The sequence below is a fragment of the Acomys russatus genome, chromosome 23, assembly GCF_903995435.1.
Source record: "Acomys russatus chromosome 23, mAcoRus1.1, whole genome shotgun sequence".
Taxonomy (NCBI): domain Eukaryota; kingdom Metazoa; phylum Chordata; class Mammalia; order Rodentia; family Muridae; genus Acomys; species Acomys russatus.
In genome coordinates this window covers 11904526-11926793 of record NC_067159.1, presented here as the reverse complement: position 1 = coordinate 11926793, position 22268 = coordinate 11904526, and the positions used below count along the sequence as shown (strand labels likewise).

The 22268-nt window shown below is 41.8% G+C and overlaps 1 protein-coding gene across 1 annotated transcript in view; it reads right to left on the bottom strand.

Moving 5' to 3' along the window:
* Window positions 1-21330, bottom strand: part of LOC127206480 (calcium-binding mitochondrial carrier protein SCaMC-1-like) — a 46237-nt gene extending 24907 nt beyond the window's left edge. The window contains exons 1-4 of the mRNA XM_051165755.1: window positions 21148-21330; window positions 16617-16743; window positions 8863-8950; window positions 1742-1853 (exon numbers count right to left, since the gene is read on the bottom strand). Of these exons, the coding sequence (XP_051021712.1) occupies window positions 1742-1853; window positions 8863-8950; window positions 16617-16743; window positions 21148-21330 (510 nt within the window). The remainder of the gene's footprint in view (window positions 1-1741; window positions 1854-8862; window positions 8951-16616; window positions 16744-21147) is intronic.
* Window positions 21331-22268: the final 938 nt, after the last annotated feature.

The window sequence follows — 22268 nt, the reverse complement described above, 5'->3', positions numbered from 1 at the left end:
GTTGGTGGTATGTCACCACCAGAGTCCAGCTATCCTCCTACAGCAAGCCCTGAATATTCCAACACTTCTAATGTACAAGAAAAAGACCTTTAAAACAACTTTATGAAGATGATAGAAGTCCTTAAAGAGAAAAATGAATAAATTCCTTAAATAAATTGAGGTAAAGACAAACACAAATTTGGAGAAAATGAATAAATCTAAACAGAGAAATGCTGGAACTGGCATCATAAACCAAATGGGCCTAACATATTTATAGAACATTTTACCCAAACACAAAAGAGTATATCTTCTTCTCCGCACCTCAGGGAACCTTCTCCAAAATTGACCACATACTCAGTCATAAAGCAAGTCTCAACAGATACAAGAAGACTGAAGTAACACCTCCACATTCTGTCAGACCACCATGGATTAAAGCTGACTACCAACAACAAAAACAACAGAACACTTACAAATTCATCGAAACTGAACAACTCTGAACTGAATGCAGGAGAAACAGAAAGGGTGTGGATCCAGAAGAAAGGGGAGGTGGGGAGGAGCTGGGAGGAGTTGGGAGGAGAAAACTGTAATCAGGATATATTGCATGAAAAAAATATTCCCAATAAAAGAAAGATGTAGCAGTGTATCCTGGGTAGTGGTTACAGGATGTAAGTTAGGTGAACGTGGAAAGACCAGTCAAAAAGTAGAAAATCAGATGTGTTATCCCAATACTATATAAATCAAAGCCCAGGTGGGAAATGATGTTCTTCACATATGTTAAAATATTCAGGAACACAGATGAAACCAAGTACCTCTCCTAACAAGTATTTATTGAATATTTACATTCATAGCTTATTTTAAACACATTGACTAATGCACTAATTGAACTCTTAAACCTCCTGCCACTAGCCAGGTGGTGGTGACACAGACTTTTAATACCATCACTCGGGAGGAAAAAGCAGGCGAATCTCTGAGTTCGAGGCCAGCCTGGTCTATAGAGTGAGTTCCAGGACAACCAGGACTACACAGAGTAAACGTGTCTCAAAAGAAACAAAAAGAAAAAAAACAAAAAACAAAAAACTTATGCCACTATCTAATTGAAGAAACTGAGGCCCAGAGCAGGAGTGAGATGTGGGGATTAAACTTGGGCATCCTGACTCCAAAGCTAATGGTCCTCTTGTGTGCCGTCACCGTCTCACTGGTGAGAACAGAACACTGTGGACGCTGTATTAGTATTCTAACTCCCCCGCCTCACATCTAAAGAATGGAAATGCCTTGAACTACACGATTTCCTTCACTCTTGACAAATTCAGGTTAGGAGCGGATAGCTTGTACACTGGTTGCTTTTTTTACTCTAAATTCTGAAATCAATATGTAATTTTATATTTCAGATGCCAAAAGACCAACTAAGGCATAGGATATCTGTGTAAAAAAAAAAAAAAAAAAAAAAAAAAAAAAAAAAAAAAAGGAAAACACATATTTTTTTACTTTTCTAGGACAATGCAACTATGCATAACAATACAATTTTTAATACAGAGTAGGTTCTTTTAGTACACACGCCTATTGTATGACATAGGTTTTAAAAAACAAATTGTGGTTTCTAGGTTTTTACATAACACACTAACACTCCTTCCTGAATTAGTAGAATATTGATAAAAGAAAATAATACATCCTTAGCCAACACTCTAATAGGGGCTATGTAATAATATTTACAACTACAACATTTAAAGAAAAATAAAAGCAGTAAAATGCAGAATAACCTTACAGTAGAATGCTTCCAGAAACGAACAATGTCATTGATATTTTTTGCAGGGTGGAAGAAAAAGAAGTCTCTCCATTCATCCCAGTCTATTGTCATTGACCCGTCGCTGTCCATGCTGAAATAAAATTGTAAATGTTGTTTATAATGTTTGTAACACCATCATTAGTCACATTTCTCAAGCACTTCTGGAGTGTTTGTTACTGAAGACATTCCTCTAGACTTCATGAGTGTCTCTGTGTTTTCATTTTTCCCTTTTAAAGAATGCACTATCCTTTAAGGCAATGTCAGACCTTAGGGGAAATTGAAAGGATGGTACAGACAACTCTCAAATAGCCCCACACCTATGCTCTCCTATTGGTTAAATCTTACATGACTGGCTTATTTGTTACAATTCATGACTAATGGCTGACACATTAATCACAGCTACATTTTATACTTCACTCAGATGTCCTTCATTTTAAGCTAATGTTCTTTTTCACTTCAGCATCACACTGAAACATAACATCCTATTTAGTTATCAGATCTCCTTAAACTCCTCCCAACTATGGACTTTTCTTCTTGTTAGCAATGTTGACATTTCTGAAGAGCACTGAGGCTCAGAAGCTGGGAAGACAGCCTAGCATGTATAATGCTTGCCTTGCAATCACGAGGATCTGAGTTCAGTCTCAAGACCCCAAACAGAAACAAGCTAGGTGTGCTGAGGAGACGGAAACCAGAAGGTCCCCCTGGCTCACTGGCCAGCCAGCCCAGCATATGTGGCACATTCTAGCCACTGGGAGACCCCATCTCAACAGAAGAAGACAAGCAGACAGACAGAAAAGTGGATGGAGGTCGGGAACAACACCCGAGATTGTCCTCTGGCCTGTACATGCACATGTACACATAATCAAGAGGACACAGGGACACACACACACACATACACACACACACATGTGTATTCATCAGATGTTTGGAAGACTGCTTCTCCACTAGAATCCATTACATGTTGCTTTTTTCATTGTTTTTTAATGTAATTCTCATGTTTTCCTATTATTTCTTGAAGAAAATGTATTACAGGTATTCAGTTGTTGAATGACTCAAGTCAATAAATCTGCCTCAAGAATAGCCTTGTATCTGTCGGCTATCATTTTTGCTTTTGACATTCTTTTCCTTGTTCACAACTTTCAAATCAACTTTTAAGTAGCTTTTTATACATAAATTCCAATATTTTGGTGGGGGGGGATGGTTTGGTTTGAGTTTTGTTTGTTTGGTTGGTTTGGTTGGTTTGGGAATTTTTATTTTGTTTTGTTTTGTTTGTTGTTTTTGAAACAAGGTTTCTCTGTGGTGTAGCCTTGGCTGTCCTGGACTCACTTTGTAGGCCAGGCTGGCCTCGAACTCACAGAGATCTGCCTACCTCTGCCTCCCTGAGTGCTGGGATTACAGGCATGCGCCACCATGCCCAGCTAAAAACTCCTAATGCTCCATTTTTACCATGCAAAACTCAGCCTTCACACATCCCCAAAGAAGATGGCTCAGTGGGTCACAGTGCTTGCTGCACAGGTCTCAGGATCTAAGGTCAACTCCGGGAATCCACAGAGGAAGGAGAGAACTGACTTCTACAAATTGTCTTCCACCTTCCACACATAGCACCTGCACACACACAGTAATAAAAATTTAAATTAAATTACACCTTAAAATTGTTTCTTTGTGTCTGGGTAAAAGGTAGTGAGGCAGTGGGGGTTTTAATAGTATTTTTCTAAATGAAATTTTTGTGATACAAATTTATTCTCCTGACAAGGAGCCTAGTACAATTCACAGCATCAGCGAAATCACTGTGAACATTCATGAACTGATAATATGCAGGAAATGAGTGTCAGCAGGCACCGTGGATACAAACATGCACGTCCACATGCGAGCCAAGCTCCCCTCCATGTTGGTTTCTAGCTGGGAATAGTTTCCAAACAGTAGCATGTGGAAGCAGGCGTCTAAATAGAGAATGAGTGGATAGAACAAAACAGATGTGCAACTCAGAGCTCCTGGAGAGCAGGGCCTAATGGGTGAATTCTGCATACAAACACGCCTAGGAATCACTGGCCAAATACTAAGTTACAAATGATTCTATCAGCCTGACCATGAAATGACCATGGCCCCTGGATGTGGTGGCTCACACATTTCTAGCAAGCTGAAGCAATGAGTTCAAAGGCATCATGAGCTACAAAGTGAGTGAGGTCAAGGGCAGCCTGGCTACACAGGCCTTGTCTCAAATAGGCAAACAAAAAGCAAAGCAAAAGGAAGTACTGCCATGCGTGGTGGCGCACGCCTGTAATCCCAGCACTCGGGAGGCAGAGGCAGGTGGATCACTGTGAGTTCAAGGCCAGCCTGGTCTACAAAGCGAGTCCAGGAAAGCTGAGGCTGCTCAGAGAAACCCTGTCTCAAAAAACTGAAAAAAAAGAAAGAAAGAACTAAAGAAAATACTAAAGGCCTATATGCGTATTGGAAAGTCTGTGGCTGAGTCTGTTAAGAAGGAAGGAAAATATCAGTGTACACAGCACTCCTGTGGAACATATAAAAAGCACTTGCAACAGTGCTGTTGTTGCTGAGGTTATCAGTCAGTGGTAGAGAGCTTGCCCAGCATGTGTGAGGTCATAGTTTCAATGCCCAGTACCACCACCAGAGCCAAAGACTATTCTTACTTCTAACAGATATATCTGAAAATTGATAGCCTAATTATGTAATTTAGCATTTTGTAGTAACACGATAAACACAAATAAAGAGCACATATGCTATTTAAGGCAAATTTAATTTACAACAATAATAATAATACCAAAGGAAATCATAACAGAGACAACTCTTGTAGGTTTTTTTTAAATCTCCACATGCCACATATGTGCCAGCCACATGCATACACACATACACACAAACTAAACTAGGAAAAGTATAAAAAAATAAAACTGGGAAATTTTCAGTGAAATTGTTCTTTTTAAAAAGCACACATAAACGCTGTGGTGGTGGCGCACGCCTTTAATCCCAGCACTCGGGAGGCAGAGGCAGGTGGATCGCTGTGAGTTCGAGGCCAGCCTGGTCTACAAAGCGAGTCCAGGACAGCCAAGGCTACACAGAGAAACCCTGTCTCGAAAAACCAAAAACAAAAACAAAAACAAAAACAAAAACAAAAACAAAAACAAAAAAACCAGAAGAACATAACTTGGAGAACTTGGGAGAAAGTCAACAGATAACACAACTGTGATGAACAGCTCCCACCGGCCCCGTGGCAGTCTCGGCAGTTAGCGTGGTGCCTGCTTGCAGCACAGCAGCTCTATGTGCCTCCCACCTTCAAGAGGAAGGTCAATACAGCATGGGCAGGACAGTGAAGGTAGAGCCCAACCTGCCCCCGACAAAGTAGACCCGAAGTGAGGGGTGGTGGCGTGTTGGAGGGTTGGGGGGCACCACTGGAAGACAATTCATCAGACAGACTAGTTCGAACCAAAAGGGTAGAAGACAGCAAAGGACAAACGGGTTCAAGTTGTTGACCAGCAAGCTACATACACATCTGCTTGCAGAAAATGCTGGGCCCGAAAACCAGACTCCAGCCTCTGAATTAGAAGAGACAGGAGCCACGTCTGACTAGCCATCCATCCATCCGTCATGTCTGTGAGTGGTCCCCACCTACCTTCTTGTGCAATTCAGAAAGATATTTTTATCAACTACTTAGGAAATGCAACGTTTCTAGTATCTCTACAGACATTTTTAAATGGAGGAGGGCAGAGATCCACCTCATGCCAGTTTCTAAATGTAAACAGTTTTTAAGAGGTAAAAGCATTCACTGGTTGTTTATGGGTTTGGTACAACCAGAAGATATCGGGGTGCTGAATCAGGAGAGGCTGTGACAGTCTCTGGGTCGCCATAACACTCCATAGAAGCGGGCTAGTGTTATATCCTACAACACAAAACATACTAACCTGCAGTTTGGAGTCTCGGTGGTGAGTTTATGTCTGGAATATTTTCAGTTCCATCTGGTCTCAATGTTTCTAGTAGAACTGTTTCCTAAAAATCTACTTCTTGGTCCCTGGCCAGTCAGAACCATACATCACTGGTCATGGCAGTCCATTTTCCTAACAATTGTGGTAATGTGCTGTCAACAATGGAAAGTTTTGAGTGTGTACTGTATGTGATATAAAAGTGTGAGTCAGTGGAAATGAAGACTCTGAATGTTTGACTTGTTACGAGAGGTCTTAAGTTCGAGGCTGGAATGTCACTGGAGTAACTGTTCAAAAGCCAATACAACACACAGCTCTTCAGAGCCTGGGACACATGAACACAATATATGACTTCAAAGTTTGGGCACATGTGTTAAGAACTGAAATGTCTGTCAAGTGCTCTTCAACCAATAAAATCTCAGTTGTGAAAAAATATGGTGAGCAAACATATCAATATATTTGAAAATTTAGGTGAAACTATTATGTTCCTGGATATGGCCTTCTGCCTTGCTTTTGTGCTTTCCCAGATATAATCTATAGTACATGCCAGGCAATTGTGTGTAAATTGGCCTGTCTTGAGAAGGTTCTGGAAAAGGGCTGCTCTGTTAATACTTAGTATGTGCTTACTGGCATTTATTTACATGGTTTTCTGAACTCAAACAACCTTTCTTGGATCATTTGTTTCTTTGTTACATACATATATAAAAGTATGCTGACACTGAAGTAAAGTTGTCTATAGTCTGCCCCATTCCTTCAGGTCCTCAGATCCCAGATCCAAAAGACAAGATCTGCACAGATTGGCCAAATGTCAAGTCCCTTGAGTCCCCCCACCCCCCACCCCCACTCCATGGCAGGATGCTGATGGACCTAAACTGGCAAAATCTTGTGCAGGTAATCACAGAAGCTGTGGGTTGAGAGTATAAAAACCATACCATGCCCTCAGTCATGGTCCACATCACTTCCCTGCCCCCCGCCACTTCCTCTGGCTCTTTCATTCTCCCCGCATCTTCTATAGTGATGGTCCCCGAGCCTTTTATGAGTAATACAGATATCCCACTTATGACTGGCATCTTGAAACAGTTACCTCAGACCACTGCAAGCTGACAGCAATATTAATCTTCTGCTAGAAACAAGATAGTTATTTAAAAGGAAATTTGATAGACACATCAGATCCACTTAACAAAATTAGGGCCATGATCTTCCATGCATGTGTGTGTGCACTCTCTGTGTAGGCACGTGGAGACCTGTAGGCAGCCCTAGAGCATCTTTCCTCAACCAATTCTCCAGTTCATTTCTTAAGACAGAGTCTAAACCTGAAGCTCAGTGTTTCAGCTAGATTATCTGGGTAGAAAACACCCAAGAGCTGACTGTCTCTACCCCTGCTGCCCAATTTCAGGCATGAGCCATTCTGCCAGCTTTACCTGAGTTCTGAGGACAGAATTCCAGTCCCCATGCCCACAGAGCAAGCACTTTCCCCACAGAGAGATTTCCCCAACCTCACAGACAATGTTTGATTGGGTTCTTTGTACTGGTGTTGTTTAATGTTTTGAGCTCTTTATAGATTTTGGATATTAATCCTCTGTCAGGCACAACTGGCAAAGATGTTCTCCAACTCTCCACTGGCTTATTTACTGTCTTTGCTTTTTAACTCCATGTGGTCCCATTTGTAAACAGCTGCCATTAAATACTGAGCAACTGGAGTCCTATTCAGAAAGTGTTTGCCTACAACTACGTTGTGGAGTGTTTTCCCTGCATCCTCAGAGGGTCTTTGATGCACTTGGAGCTAATTATTATGCTGGATGAGAGATAAAGATCTAGGTTCGAATGAATCTTCAGAATGAATCTCAGCACATGCTGTGCTCCAACATCCTAAGAGGCTGTCTTCTCTTCAATGAGTTTCTTTGGCATCTTTGTCAAAAAAAAAACAAAAACAAAAAAAAACTGACTAGACTCGTATCTGGATCCTCTATTCTATTTGGTTGATCTGTTTTCATGCCAGTACCATGCTGTTCTTATTACTATGGCTCTCTAGTATAGTTGGAAATCAGGTAATGACACCGCCAGCACTGTTACTGTAGATCAGTATTCCCTTGGCTACACAGGGTCTTTCATGCTTCTACATAAATTTTAAGATTTTTTTCTTTCTATGGAAAATGGTGTTAGAATTTTGGTAAGTACTGGACTGGATCTAGAGATGGTTTTTTATAAGACACACGCTTGACTCAATGCACACATATTCGTGTGTATGTGGAGGCTGGAGACCAATCTCTGATGTCATTCCTCAGAACTCATCCACCTCATTGGCTTTTTTTAAAGGGTCCCTCACTGAGGCCTGGGGTATCGTAGTTTGTTTCTATCGCTGTTATGAGGCCAAAAGCAACTTAGGGAGAAAAGGGTTTACTTCGTTTTACAGTTTAGAATCCATCTTATAGGGAACTTAAGGCAGAAGCTCAGGACAGAAACTTGAAGGCAAGGCCACGGAGAAATACTGCTTACTGGCTTGATCTCCATGGCTTGGACACTGGTTTCTTATACAGCCTGGGACCACCTGACCAGAGGTGGCAGGCCTGAGGAGGCTGAGCCCTCCCTCATCAGTCATTAATCAAGAAATACCCCCCAGAGCTCTGCTAAAAGCAATCTGAGGGAGGTATTTTCCCAGTGTCAAGTTCACAAACACACATACACAAACACACACACACACACACACACACACACACACACACACACACCAGAACACGGGGCTTGCTGATCAGGCTGAGCTGGCTGGCTAATGGGCTCCATGAATTAATCTGTCTCCACGTTCTCAAGCGTGCCATCATGTCTAGATTTTATGTGGCTTCTGGGAATCAAACTCAAGTCCTCATGCTCCACAGCAAGCACTTTACCAACTAACCTGTCTTCCTCAGACTCACACACACACAAGAAGAAAAAATTCAATGTTTACCACAAGATGACTGCAGATGAATTAATAAAGAGAAAATGGGTAATATACCACACTCACAGACTAAAGAAATTTTTGTTCAATCGTCTCATAAATGTAAACCCATCTGAATTTTTAAATCTCTCTACAAAATGAGAAATGGGGCCTGAAATGCCACATGTATAGCAACTAGTTTCTGGCATAGACTATAAAACACAAAACTATTACAAACAAGAGCACAGGCTGACCTTTTCAGGATTTCGTTTGCCTGAGAGAGAGAAATGTGGATTCCCAATGATCCAACGGCAGCAATTATTTCTGAAGCATCTATTACTCCTTTAAAAAGTGAAAAACACTAAGTTAAGGTTCTGAAAAAAAAATGACAAAGAAAAAAAAGAAAGAAAAAGTGCTTAGAATGCGACCATATTTGATTTAAGAGTCCATGTTTGCTGGATCTTTACTCCCAAATTCATAACTCAAAGCCTTAAAACTCCAAAATGTTGGCATCAGGTTTACATTTGGTAGAAAATCTCTTTAAACTGAGACAAGAACAGATTTACTTATTTATCTAATTAAGTGTGAACATTTATGCTTCAGGACAAAAGTGTTTATGAATGTAATGCTCATGGCCCAGGTATCACTTGGAATATTACAAATCACAGGCACACTGCACTTTTTTAAACTCCAAATTCTAAATTTCAAACACCACCTGTCCCCAAGGACTACAGATTGTAACACATTTGACTATTTTACCTATCTGAAAAGAACTGAAAAAGTTAGTGCTGGAAACCTGATTCAGGGGCAAAAGAATAAAGGAACCTACCTATAAAGTAAGCTTTTAAAAAATCCATCCTTAACTGTGTTACCGTCCTCTGGACTGGGAGGCCTGGTGGCACTCAGAGGAAGGATAACAGATTACCAAGAAGAGACTTGATATCCTATGAGCATATACAGGGGAGGAGGTCCCTCTCAGTCACAGTCATAGGGGAGGGGAGTAAGGGGAAAATGGGAGGGAGGGAGGATACAAGGGATGGGATAACCACTGAGATGTAATATGAATATATTAATAAAATATGTTTTTAAAAAAGAAAAAAATCCATCCTTATAGAACCAAGTTCTTTTCACAGAAACATGTACTGTGATAAATAATTCAAATAATATGTACATATACACATATATAATTAAAAATTTTCCTCTTGTTGAGCAAGCCTTACGTCAATAAGAGAGCTGTTGGTTTCATAAAAACATTTGGTGTGTGTGTGTGTGTGTGTGTGTGTGTGTGTGTGTGTGTGTGTGTACATATATATGCCTACTATGCAGTTCACTTTCACATTGCTAGATGTTGTGAAGAGAAAATTAAAAATTCCATATCCTCCTCAAACTCGAAAACACAAATCTAATACATACCATTTTCCAAATCAAAAAAAAAAAAAAAAACACTGATTCTTTTTACCTTTATTGTATCTTTTTCATTTTAAAATGACTTATTATTATTTTATGTGTATTGGTGTCTGGCCTGCATGTATGTCTATGTAAGGGTTTCAGATCCTCTCATACATAATTTAGAAATTATGTAGGAGAAACAGGATTTACAGACAGTTGTGAGCTGCCATGTGGGTGCTAGGAGTTGAACCCGGGTCCTCTGAAACAGCAGCCAGTGCTCTTAACCACTGAGCCATCTGTCCAGCCCACTCTTTTTCTGTTTTTTAACATTGTAATATAATTGCATCATTTCCCCCTTCCTTTCTCTTCCTCCAACCTTTCCCATATACTTCCCCTGCGCGTTCTTACATATATACGTACAATCTGATAAGTCCATGTAATGTTACTTATATGTATATGTTTTAAGGCTAAACATTTGTTACTGGATAACTAGTATGCTCTTCCCTGAGAGAGACTATTTATCTAGCTTTCAGAATTTCTTAGTTGCCTGTCTAAGGTTGAAGGTTGAGCTTTCTTCCTTCCACATGAGCATGTCTAATGATGCTGTCCTTGTTCGGGTCTTGTTTAGACCGCCATGTTGTTGAGACTTCATGGGTGCAATTTTCTGCCCCTCTTCAGAAATGATCCCTGAACCTTAGGAGCAGGAGTTGTGTCGTCGAGGTTATTAGTTGGGACTTGGCTCCATAGCTCTGTGTGGGATCTTCTGTAATGGCCTCCATTTGTTGCAGAGAGACATTTCCTTGATGAGGAGTAATGACTACACTTGTCTGTGGGTGTGAAGACAAATGTTTAGAATGTCCCTAGGGATTACACTGGTTAGTAAAGTGTCAGTTTTAGGTTCTCCTCCAAGATCCATGATTTCACTAGCCCTGAGTAGTTGGCTAGGCTTCCGGTACCAACCATAATTTCCTTCTTGTTGAACAGGCCTTAAGTCCAATAATAGAGTTGTTGGCGACCTCCAAAGTATGTGTGTCACTACTGTACCCTTAAGGTTGTTGTGCCTTGCTGGTCATTGTTGCAGTTCATAGGCATATCCAAGTGCCACAGTGTGTATGTGGAAGTCAAAAGACAAGTTCAAGAATAGGTCCTACTCTTTCACTGTAGGATCAGGCACCTTTCCCGATGAGCCGTCTCCCTGGGCCTGATCATTCTTAGATGTTTATGGCATCCTTTCTATCAACTTGAGTTTCTCCTGATTTAAAAATACATCAAAATGCTACCATAAATTTAGTCATACTTTTCACTTGTATAACCACTTAGAGAAATATGAAAAACTATATACATGTGAGGTGCTACTTAATCCATCAACAAAGACTCTTTTTCATATAGTCTCATTTTTCTTTACAAGGCTCAAGTGTTCCAAGCTCCAGACAAGGGTGTTTACTGGCCAAACTTTCTTCAGATGATATGTTCTAATGCTCACTTAACAAAGGCTCGTCTTTAAATACAGTATTTTTTTTTTTTACAAGTGCTAATCTGCTATGTAAAAACATCATCTTCACTAGGGTTACTATTGCTGTAATGAAGTGCCATGATCAAATGCAACTTGGGAAGAAAGGGGTTACTTCACTCACAGTTCCATGTAACAGTTTATCATCAAAAGTAGTGAGGGCAGGAACTCAAGCAGAGCAGGAACCTGGAGCCAAGAGCTGATGCAGAAGCCATAGAGGAGTGCTGCTTATTGGATTGCTCCCCATGGTTTACTCAGCCTCCTTTCTTATAGAACTTAGCATCACCAGTTCAGGAACGGCACCACCCACAATGCACTGGGTCCTTCCCTATCAATCACTAATTAAGAAAATGTTATGCCAATGGAAATGGATGAAGAGAGGGTGCTGGTTGGGAGAGGGTGTGGGGAGAGAAACAAGAGTGGGGATCAGATGTGGGGAGAGTGGAGGTGGAAGATGAGAGGTCTGAGAAAAAGAAGGGAAACCAATAGGTAGGAGGGCATCTCTGGGACAAGGTGGAGACCTGAAACAGGGTAGGCTCCTGGGAAAATATGGAAGTGACTCTAGCTGAGATTCCTAGCATGGGGAGACATAGAGACTGAAGTGGCCACCTCCTAGCCAGGCAGGACTTTCAGTGGAGGGAGGAGGACACCAACCTACTCACAAAACTTTCAACCCAAAATTTACCCTGCCTACAAGATGTGCAGGAATAAAGATGGAACAGAGATTGAGGGAATGGCCAACCAGTGACTGCCCCAACCTGAGACCCACCCCATCGTAGAGAGCCAACCCCTGACACTGTTAATGATACTCTGTCATGTGTGCAGACAGGAGCCTAGCATAACAGTCCTCTAGGAACAGCGAACTGAAACAGATGCTGAGACCCAGAGCTAAACATTAGGTGGAGTTTAGGGAGTCTTGTGGAATAGTGGAAGGACCTAAAGAGGACAAAAACTCCACAAGAAGACCAACAGAGTCAACTAACCTAGGCCCATAGAGGCTCACAGAGAGAGAACCACCAACTAAAGAGCATGCGTGGACTGAACCTAGGCCCCCTATACATATGTAGCGGATAGGCAGTTTAGTCTTCATGTGGGTCCCCTAGCAAGTGGAGTGGAGGCAGTCTCTGCCATAGACTCTGTTGCCTGCTTTTGGATCACTTTCCCCTAGCTAGGCTGCCTTGTTTGGCCTCCGTGGAAGAGGATGTGCTTGGTCCTGATGCAACTTGATGTGCCAGGGTGGGTTGGTACGGGGAGGGGGGGCTCCCCTTTTCTGAGGAAAGGGGAGAAGGGGAAGAGGATATGAAGGTGGGACTGGGAGGAGAAGAGGGGGGGCTTCAATCAGGATGTAAAGTGAATAAATAAATAAATTTCTTTAAAATTTTCTGTAGGCTTGCCTGTAGCCCAGTCTTATGGAGGCATTTTCTCAATAGAGGTTCCCTCCTCTCAGATGACTTTAGTTCGTGTCAAACTGATATATTATCCAACACAATTTCTATACTAAATATAAATTAGTTCAAAGATTGATAAACTCCCCCAAGAACTTGGCAATTTTATATGAAAGTATTAATATTTTTGAAATATTTTACATTAGGAACTCTAGTAGTACAATCAGTTAGCAACATGCCACTTCTGTAAAGTATATTACATTGTGCTAAATGTATGTAAGCCAAAGGGTTACAAGCAAAATACAACAGAGAGGTGACTGAGAGAGTCAAAAATGAAGTACTGTAAAGGACACAGCCCATAACAAGTACAGTATTCCCTTTCTCACTTTCAGCTGCCTTGGCCAAACTCTACACAAAGGAGATTACCATGACATGTGCAATAAAGAGACTAAGACAGCAACCCAGGGTGGACAGATGAAGGCAGCACTCTGAGGGGCTGGGCTGCTAGGGCCTGAGCCTTGCACTCTGGGTGGTGGGTAGTAGCCCTCATGATAATTGTACCTGCTGCTACAACTGGGCTACTCAAAGCAGTGAAGCCAGTAGAGGGTAAATGAGAATGCTTCTAGAATGGTATCTATGAAGGTCGAGGCTGAGCTATAATATTCCTGCTTGACTTGTCAAGACCTATTGTATGATATACCAACTTGGGAATTTGGGGATTTCTTCTTGGTGTGAAACTTATTTGCCTCAGGAGCCTTTTTTACTAACATGGTTTATTAACAGATGTATTAGCAGAGGTTCTCTAAAGGAACAAAATCAATGGGATAAACATATATTACAAAAGAAATTTATTACATTAGTTTACAACATGTGCTGGGTAGTCCAACAGTGGCTGTCTGTACATTGGAGAGGCTGAAAACTTCACAGATGCTCAGTCTTTGGGAGTCTGGATAGCTTCTCAGCTCCATGTGAGAGCTGAAGGCCTAGAGGATTTCTGGAGTCACTGGTCTTCAGTTCATTTTTGAAGGCTGTCTTACTTTTCTGTTGCTGTGATAAAACACTTTGGCCACAGCAACTTACAATAGAAAGTGTTTAATAAGGCTTTTGACTTCAAAGGTTGGAGTCCATGATGATGGAGCAAAGGCATGGTGGCAGGACCAGCTGAGATCTCACATCTTGATCCACAAGTAAGAGACAGAGAGCACACTAGAAATGAGACAAGTCCTAAGGCCTATAATGAGTTAAAAAACACCTTCTCCAACCAGGCCACACTTCCTAATCCATCTCAAACACTTCTACCAACTGAGGACCAAGTATTTATACATATGAGCTTTAAAGGGGCTGTTCTCATTCAAACCACCATAAAGGCCAAAGAAGTTGGTTTCCAAGGTCAGTACGGTAGGAGTTCCAAGTATGGTAGTAGCAGTAGCAGTAACAAGATTAGGGGAATTCACAAGGAGCAAAAGTAGGCAGGCAAAAATAGAACTTCTTTTACCTTAGACCCCTTTATAGTTGGGATATTGCTAAAGAGTGCTGATCACTCTGGGGGACTGTCTACCCCACAATCCCTCTACCCACACACCAACCCATCCCACACACCATACTCCCATTCCCCACCCCACCCTCAGTTAATCCTTCCAAAAAGTACCCTCACAGAAGGGTGTCCTGCCCAGAGGTGTGTCCCTTAGTAGACTATAAATTAATTCAAGTTGATAACCAAGATCAATCATCCCAACCGAGATAATAGAAACACTGTATTTTCCTAAAGGCATTATAACTTCATTAATTATCTGAGGGTTTTCAGCTTTACAAATGATCATGGTGGTGACAGTCAAAAACAGAATAAAATTCCACAACAGCACTAGAATATATCTATCTTAAGACAGCAAATGGCCAGATCTAATTAACCAGAGTATAACAGGTCTGCAAATCTTCATGGATAATGATTGTGTTACTGTTTATAAAACATCAGAACTATCCTAAATAGCTGACAATATAAGAATGATTAGATGATTCACACACTGATAACAAAGTTATTAGGGTCTAATAAGCCACACTGGACTACACACATACACACACCAAAAAATTAAAATAAATCAGAAATAATAAACTTTTAAAAAGATAAAATGGTGAAAACCAGAAAAGGGTTGTTAAGTATGGCCATATTAGGAAGAACAGGAAGGTCCAGTGACGCCTCACCCACCAGGGTCATCTTCACACATGGTTCAGGTTTAAGCAGAGAGGTAGAGGTATGAAGAGTGAAGTAGCCCTGGTGAAGGTCACCCATCACTACTGTCCCAGCTCCAGCCTCTCCTTTATGGCAGTATGACAGGTTGGTAGACTTGTGTGAAATCTCTTTCCAGGAGAAAATGTCCCCTTCTGGCTGGAACCAAGCCAGCCTTTTCCTTCTCCCAGTGTAACACTCCTGAGGCAATTCCACTGTCCTGGGAGCCATTGTTTCCACAATCTGACAGCCAAAGGGAACAGGGGCATAAATGTCTCTGTAGAATATGTGTTCATTCTTTACAGGACAGTCACACAACTGAACTGTTTCCCAGCCACTAAACTATGTTTACAAAAGAAATGAAAGCACAATCTAACTTTAAAACTATACATATGTGACTGCAATTTCATTTAAGAGAAAACAAGAAAGAACCAAAGTCTATATGGAATAATGAAACTGATCAAAATGTGAAAAAATGATCTCTAAACAGCAGATGGGATGGTCCTAGAATCACCCGGGAGATACCCTTGGTGCACACCTGGGGGTGATCCTGACTGCATTAACTGAGAAGGGAAATCTTGCCCAGTATGGGTGGGCATTCCCTGGCTGGACTCATAAACTACATAAACTAGAGAAAGCAAAATGGGTGCTAGAATTCATTCATCTCTCTGTCAGCCAACTGCTTCAGGCTCCTGCCGCTTTGACTTGCCTACAAAGATGGACTGCTTCCTTCAACTGTGAGCCAAAATAACCCTTTCTCCTTTCAGTTGCTCTTGCCATTTTTCTTCTTTGCTGGTTTCATATATGTAGATAGTAAATTATAGTAATTTAATGCCTCATTATGCCCTCTCTAACCACCACCACCCCCCCACCTCCCAATGAAACCATTTTTTCTTCCCAGTCCTTCCTCGGATTTGCTATGTCTTTTTTACTGTGACAGGCTTAGTTTTATTACGGTTTTTTGTGAGACCACGAGTAGGAGGCTATTTACGGGAGCATGGGCAGCTTTTCAGGAATTACATCACTGAAAACACCCTCAACACCTAAAGGAGAGATGGGGCGTTCATGACGAAAGGTTGGCAGCCTCAATCACGTGCAGCTCTTGTGCAGGTAGCCACAGCGATTGTGAGTTCATGAATAGAACAGCAATGCCATCAGCACATCACGCCATGCCCCAGAGTTTCTGTTCTTTCTGCTTATCTCTTCCACAGAGGGTAACACAGAGGACCTATTTGTAGCCAAGCATCCTACCATCCTGTACTCTCGGCAACCCAAGCGGTTATGAGTCTGCATTAACCACTGCCCACTGCAGCAAGCAGCTTCTCTGGCACAGCAATAGAAACCCAAGGACATCTATCATATACTTCTCAGTAATTTAAAGAGTATTGCTAGATAGTAAGTTGGATCTATCAGTAGGAGTAAATCAAAGGCTAGGAAAGGTACTCAGTAGTACCAGCACGTTCTCAAATCAAGTTAACTGTAAGTAAGGCATACACACACCATCATTATTCTTGTCCAGACTACTGAATGCCAGTTTCATTCTCTTCTCATGGTCTTGAAGGTACTGCACAAATTCTTCAAAATCCATTGTGAAGTCAGCATTGGAATCTGCAGCCTCAAGGATGTCCTACAGGAGAAAAAAAATCATTGCAACAATCCTATGTAAAGCCATGCCGCCATGTTAACATTTATACATTTTACTCATATTAGCTGTGGTCTCCGCAAGTACCCATCACCTAGTGTTAAGTCATTAGTGCAAGCCTACACACATTGAGTGATTCACTTTCTCAAATGCATGCACTGCTGAAGTCATCAGCCATCATGCAATCTCAAATAAATATGAACCATATTACTAAATACTTCAGGCACCCAAGACAAGGGTTTAAAATACTAAGATATATAGCTTTTTCCATCATAGACAAAAATCTGTCTACTAAATGTGATAAACATGAAATTCTAGAACATTCCCCAGATAAATGGTTTGAGACCTAGCCTTGTGAGGTAAGCAGGTATGCTTAAGTCTTGCTAAGTCCTTAAGCTTCTTAACATGAAAAAATCAACAGAAAGGGCTGGAGAGATGGCTCAGCAGTTAAGAACACCTGCTGCTCTTCTAGGGGACCTGGGTTCAGTTCCCAGTACCCACATGGCAGCTTTTAACCACCTGTAACTCCAGTTCCAAGGGATGCAGCACCCTCTCTGGACTCCATAGGCACAAAACAGAAGCACAGTGTACTTACATAAATGCAGGCAAAACACTTAGACATGTAAAAAAAAGTTTTTCAAAAACAATTAATAATATATAAAAATTATATTATATATTCCTAACAGATTAAAATGCATTGGCCATATATTATTCATTTTGCACCATCAATGTCTAGCATAAAGTATAAAATATAGAGACCTTTACTAGATTAGATAATTCATGTGTAGCGTTTACTGAGTTTGAAAATAAATGTTATAAGCTGAAAACTGGATCACCCTGCACAGCACACACTGAATACTGCATACATCACAGACTGCACACCACATAATACACACAGCACACCAAATACTGCACATCGCACACCACACACTGAACACTGCATGCACCGTAGACTGCACACCACACAATACACACAGCACATCACACATTGAACGCAGAACACCACACAATACACAAAGCACACCACACAATACACACAGCACACCACACAGTACACACTGCACATGGTACACAGCACATACCACACACTGCATACTACACAACACACACTGTACATCACAAACTATACACCACACACCGCTGGGAATGAAAAGACAAAAGTTACATTCTCTAGGATGAAGCAAAGTATAGACTATGAGAGATGACTCTAGTAACCAAAGGCAATATGGTCTGTGAAATCATTCAATGAAGCTGAGGCACAGCAAGCTTTCAGATATTAAATGAGGTTAGAATGCTGAAAGCTCCAGAGAGGCTTCACAGAGGTAGGCTGCTGAGCTGAGATTCACATGGAAAAACATTTGCCAGAAAGATAAAAGCAGGTGTGGATATTTCAATAATATGTGAAATATCTGCATAGCAGTAGAACTGGTATTAATTATAAAAACCCAGCAATAATAATGCTGATGATAAGAAACAGATTTCTTTTTTTTAAGATTTATTTTTTATACAGTATTCTGCCTGCATGTGCATTGGATGTCATTACAGATGGTTGTGAGCCACCATGTGGTTGCTGGGAATTGAACTCAGGACCACTGGAAGAGCAAACGGTGCTCTTAACCTCTGAGCCATCTCTCCAGCCCCACAAATCAGATTTTTTTGAGCATTTGTTTATAAGCAAGTTATAAATATTTCATTTCAAGTTCATTTCAGCTTTATCCAATGCTAAAGACAAGAATGCATGGAAGAAAAGTGGAAGATGAGGTAAAGAGGGAAGAAATCATGAGATTTATATGCTCCAAATATTATCTCAAATTAATAGTTCACATTGTTTCTTCCCAATAAGCAGGACATGTATGGTGTTCACGTGACAACAGCATTAAATCCCAGTTTGAGAAAATCTGTCTTTGTTTCCAGCCTCATTCACACCTGACTATATCATGGGAAATGTCTATAGTATTCTAACATGCCTCAAAACTTGCCAAATTCTTAAAGAAAAACACACCACAGTGGATGTCTCAACTTCACCAGGTAATATAGTATCCCAACAGAATTTTAAAATACCAACTTTTTTTTTTAATCTTTGTTTTTTTGTTTTTTGGGGGGTTTTTTTGTTTTGTTTTGTTTTGTTTTTTTCAAGACCGAGTTTCTCTGTGTAGCCCTGGCTGTCCTGGACTCAATTTGTAGACCAGGCTGGCCTTGAACTCACAGAGATCTGCCTACCTCTACCTTCCCAGGTGCTGGGATTACAGGCATGCACTACCACGCCAGACTAAAACACCAACTTTAAAACATCTATTTTATGCTTATTTATAATCTACTAGTTTTCAACCTATGGCAGAGATATAAAGTTTCATTTTTTTTAATTAATTTTAAGAGTGATGTTAACAATGCCATGGCATAAAGGGCTTCAGCTCCTCCCACCACACGCACACGTACCAGAAAGCATGACTATCGACCATACACAGGACAGAACATCCATGTTCTTGGAACCCCTAAGATTTAGAAGGAAGCCTGCAACAGCTACATAACTGGCAGAGCTAGAAGCCACTTACACTTGTAGCCAGAAGCACTGCCGAGCATATGAGCAAGTCAGCAGCCCAGCCAATCAGCAGAGACCATACAACAAGCTCTCCTTACCCAGTCATCACTTGGCCATTCCACAATCATAGGCTAAACTAAATAGCGGATATATAACAGGGACGAAATACAAAAACATGCAGGCCAGACGAATAGACTACCTCCTCAAACACATAAGCAGCAATACAAGGAATTAAGGATTCTGAAGAGCCTGGGATCCAGGACTCCAGCTGCAAAGAGAAAGCCACACAGTGCCCGTCTAGGGTCTCCATTCTGTGCCCCTGCAAGAGCAGCACTTCCAATAGATACAGCCACATGAAGAATTTCATTCGATCTTTATCTCTCACCATGTGTAAAAAGCAATCCCAAATGGATCAAAGATCTCAGTGTCAGATGTGAAACTGGAGCTTCTAGAGGACAGAGCAGGAAGCACACTTTAGGACACAGGCTAGAGCCAGGACTTCCCGAATAGGATCCCTCATGAAGGAAACAGGGCCAATGACCGACAAACGGACTTCACGAAATTAAAAGGCTCTTACTGTGAAGTGTTAACTAAAGAAGCAGCCTACAGAACAATATACACATACAGATATTGATGTATATATCTTCGCCAGCTAAGGAAGAGCAATGTCTAGAATATATAAAGAGCTCAAGAAACCAAACAAGGCCATTTTAAAAATACGCTAAAGAACTGAACAGAGAGTTCTCAAAACAAGAAATGCAAGCGGCTAAGATACCATATTCTTGTTTAACATCTTTAGCTACCAAGTAAATGGAAATCAAAATGACACTAAGAATTCACTGTACCCCAGTCAGAATGACTATCATCAAGAAAGCAGGTCATAAGTGCTGGTGACAGTGAGAGGGAAAGGGAACCCTCATTTGCTACTGGTGCGAGTGAAAAGTAAAGCAAACAGGGTGGAAATCAGTATCAGGGGAGGGTCCTCAAAAAGCTAGAAATAGATCTACCATATGACCCAGTTCTACTACTCACGGGTGTATATTCCCAGCGGACTTTATCTCTTTATACCATAGAAATTCCTGTTTGGTTATGTTCAGCCTCGATGCCCATCGATTGATGAATGGAAAATGAAAATGCGGTACATATACACAATTAAATTTTACTCAGGAAAAAAAAATGAACTCAAACCATGCAGGTAAATAGATGGAACTTTAAAAAAGAAAAAAAAAAATACTTTGTTAACACAGACCGGAAAGATTATCCTCTCACAGGTAGATCAAGCTACAAATCTTTATATTTGTGTATTTAACTTGGAGTACCTGGAGACAAGGGAACTAGGAAGGGGCCACAGGGGTGGTGGCCATTCGAGAAAAGGAAAGCAATTCTAGTCTATGAAAGACACTAGGAAAATGTAAGTCTGTTGACTCGCCTTAGATTTGGGTACTGTTGAGTCAAGAAGACACTAGCTCTGGGCTACTCATCTGTTTATAGTTTGTAGAAGATCCTGAGCCAAGGTTCCCTAGGCTGAAAGCCTCTTGGGAAAAAAACAGGTTTACTTCGGACAAAGGTTAACACAGTCCTGACCATTATGGAGAGGAAATGTTCAGAACCCCAGAATCTTCTTCAAAAGCCCAGACGGTCTTCTCACTACAGATAATGACTGTTTTGAGAACGTTGGCAACATGTTTCACTGGGCTATGTTATTATGCATGAAGAATAAAAGGGAATTCCACTCCTACTCCACAAGCTCTGGAAAATTCTAGAAAGGGCAGGGCAACAGGTTGGCTCCGAGCTCTGTGAAACGTCTTTCCAACATTCCCAGTGCCACATACTCTTTATTGGTGGCTCACCTTCTCAGAGTCACTGCCAAATGCGGCACTCCAGTGTTTCAGTCCTTCCCTGAGCTCCAAGATGTCCACCACGCCATCCCCATTGCGGTCCAGGTCTTCAAAGAGGATCTCATAGGCTATGTTGTGCATATTACTCTGGCAGGCTGCAGGGGGCAGCACGAAGCCCCGTAGCCAGCGCAGCATTGCCCAGCAGGAGAGGGCAGCCGCCTGCGACCCCAGGCCACCGCACCACCTGCCGCCTCCGCGAAGTCCAGGGCCGCAGGTCTGGGCGCACCTCTGCAACCGCCTGAGACTTGACGCGAGCGCCACGGTTCCTCAGCAGAACTTTAAGAACCGGAAGCGCTGCCCGGTAGGAACCCGGGAGCTGTGCACCACGTGACAGACCTCCGCACCGGAAGTTGGATGGGGGGGCGGAAGGGGAGCTCCAGACGTAGAGCCATCCTCCCAGAAGGTTGTGATTGTGAAGTCCTGCGAGGCGTGGAAAGTGCAGCAGGGCGTCCAAAATCGGCCCACACATAATTTCCAGGAAGAAGATCCATGGTCTAAGAGTGGGGTTCTCTTCTGTGGCCTTCTTTCCAAAGAATAGTACAGCTCGGTGAAACATATTGGCAACCTTTTCAAAGCAGCCATTATGTGCTGGGCCATAGCTGTTCCTTGGCCTGAGAACGATTTTGACTGAGTTTCTGTCAGATCGTTCACTACTGTCTCTCACAATCAGGGTTTGAGTGAAGTCTGAGGCCTGGAAGGATGAGTAAATGTGATCTTTTTTTGTACCTGGTGCCCTACGGCCACCCCAAATGCCAAGGAAGATCATCCGGTAGGCACCTGGACCAAGTAGGGACATATCCTACCCGGTCTGAAGAAGAAAGGGAGGAGCCTGTCCTACCTGTCCCCTGATGCTGTCTCCAAAAAATGGTTTCCTACTAACCTAGTTCCTCTTCCTCATCTCTCACTTTCTTCTTAAAATAGTCTCAGCGGGTCAGTAGAGCAGCACACCTTTAATCCTAGCACACGGAAGGCAGAGGCTGACAGATCTCTGAGTTCAAGGCCAACCTGGTAGGGATCCACAGAGAAACCCTGTCTCAAGAGAAAAAAAGACTGGAGTCTTGTTTAGCCGTTAC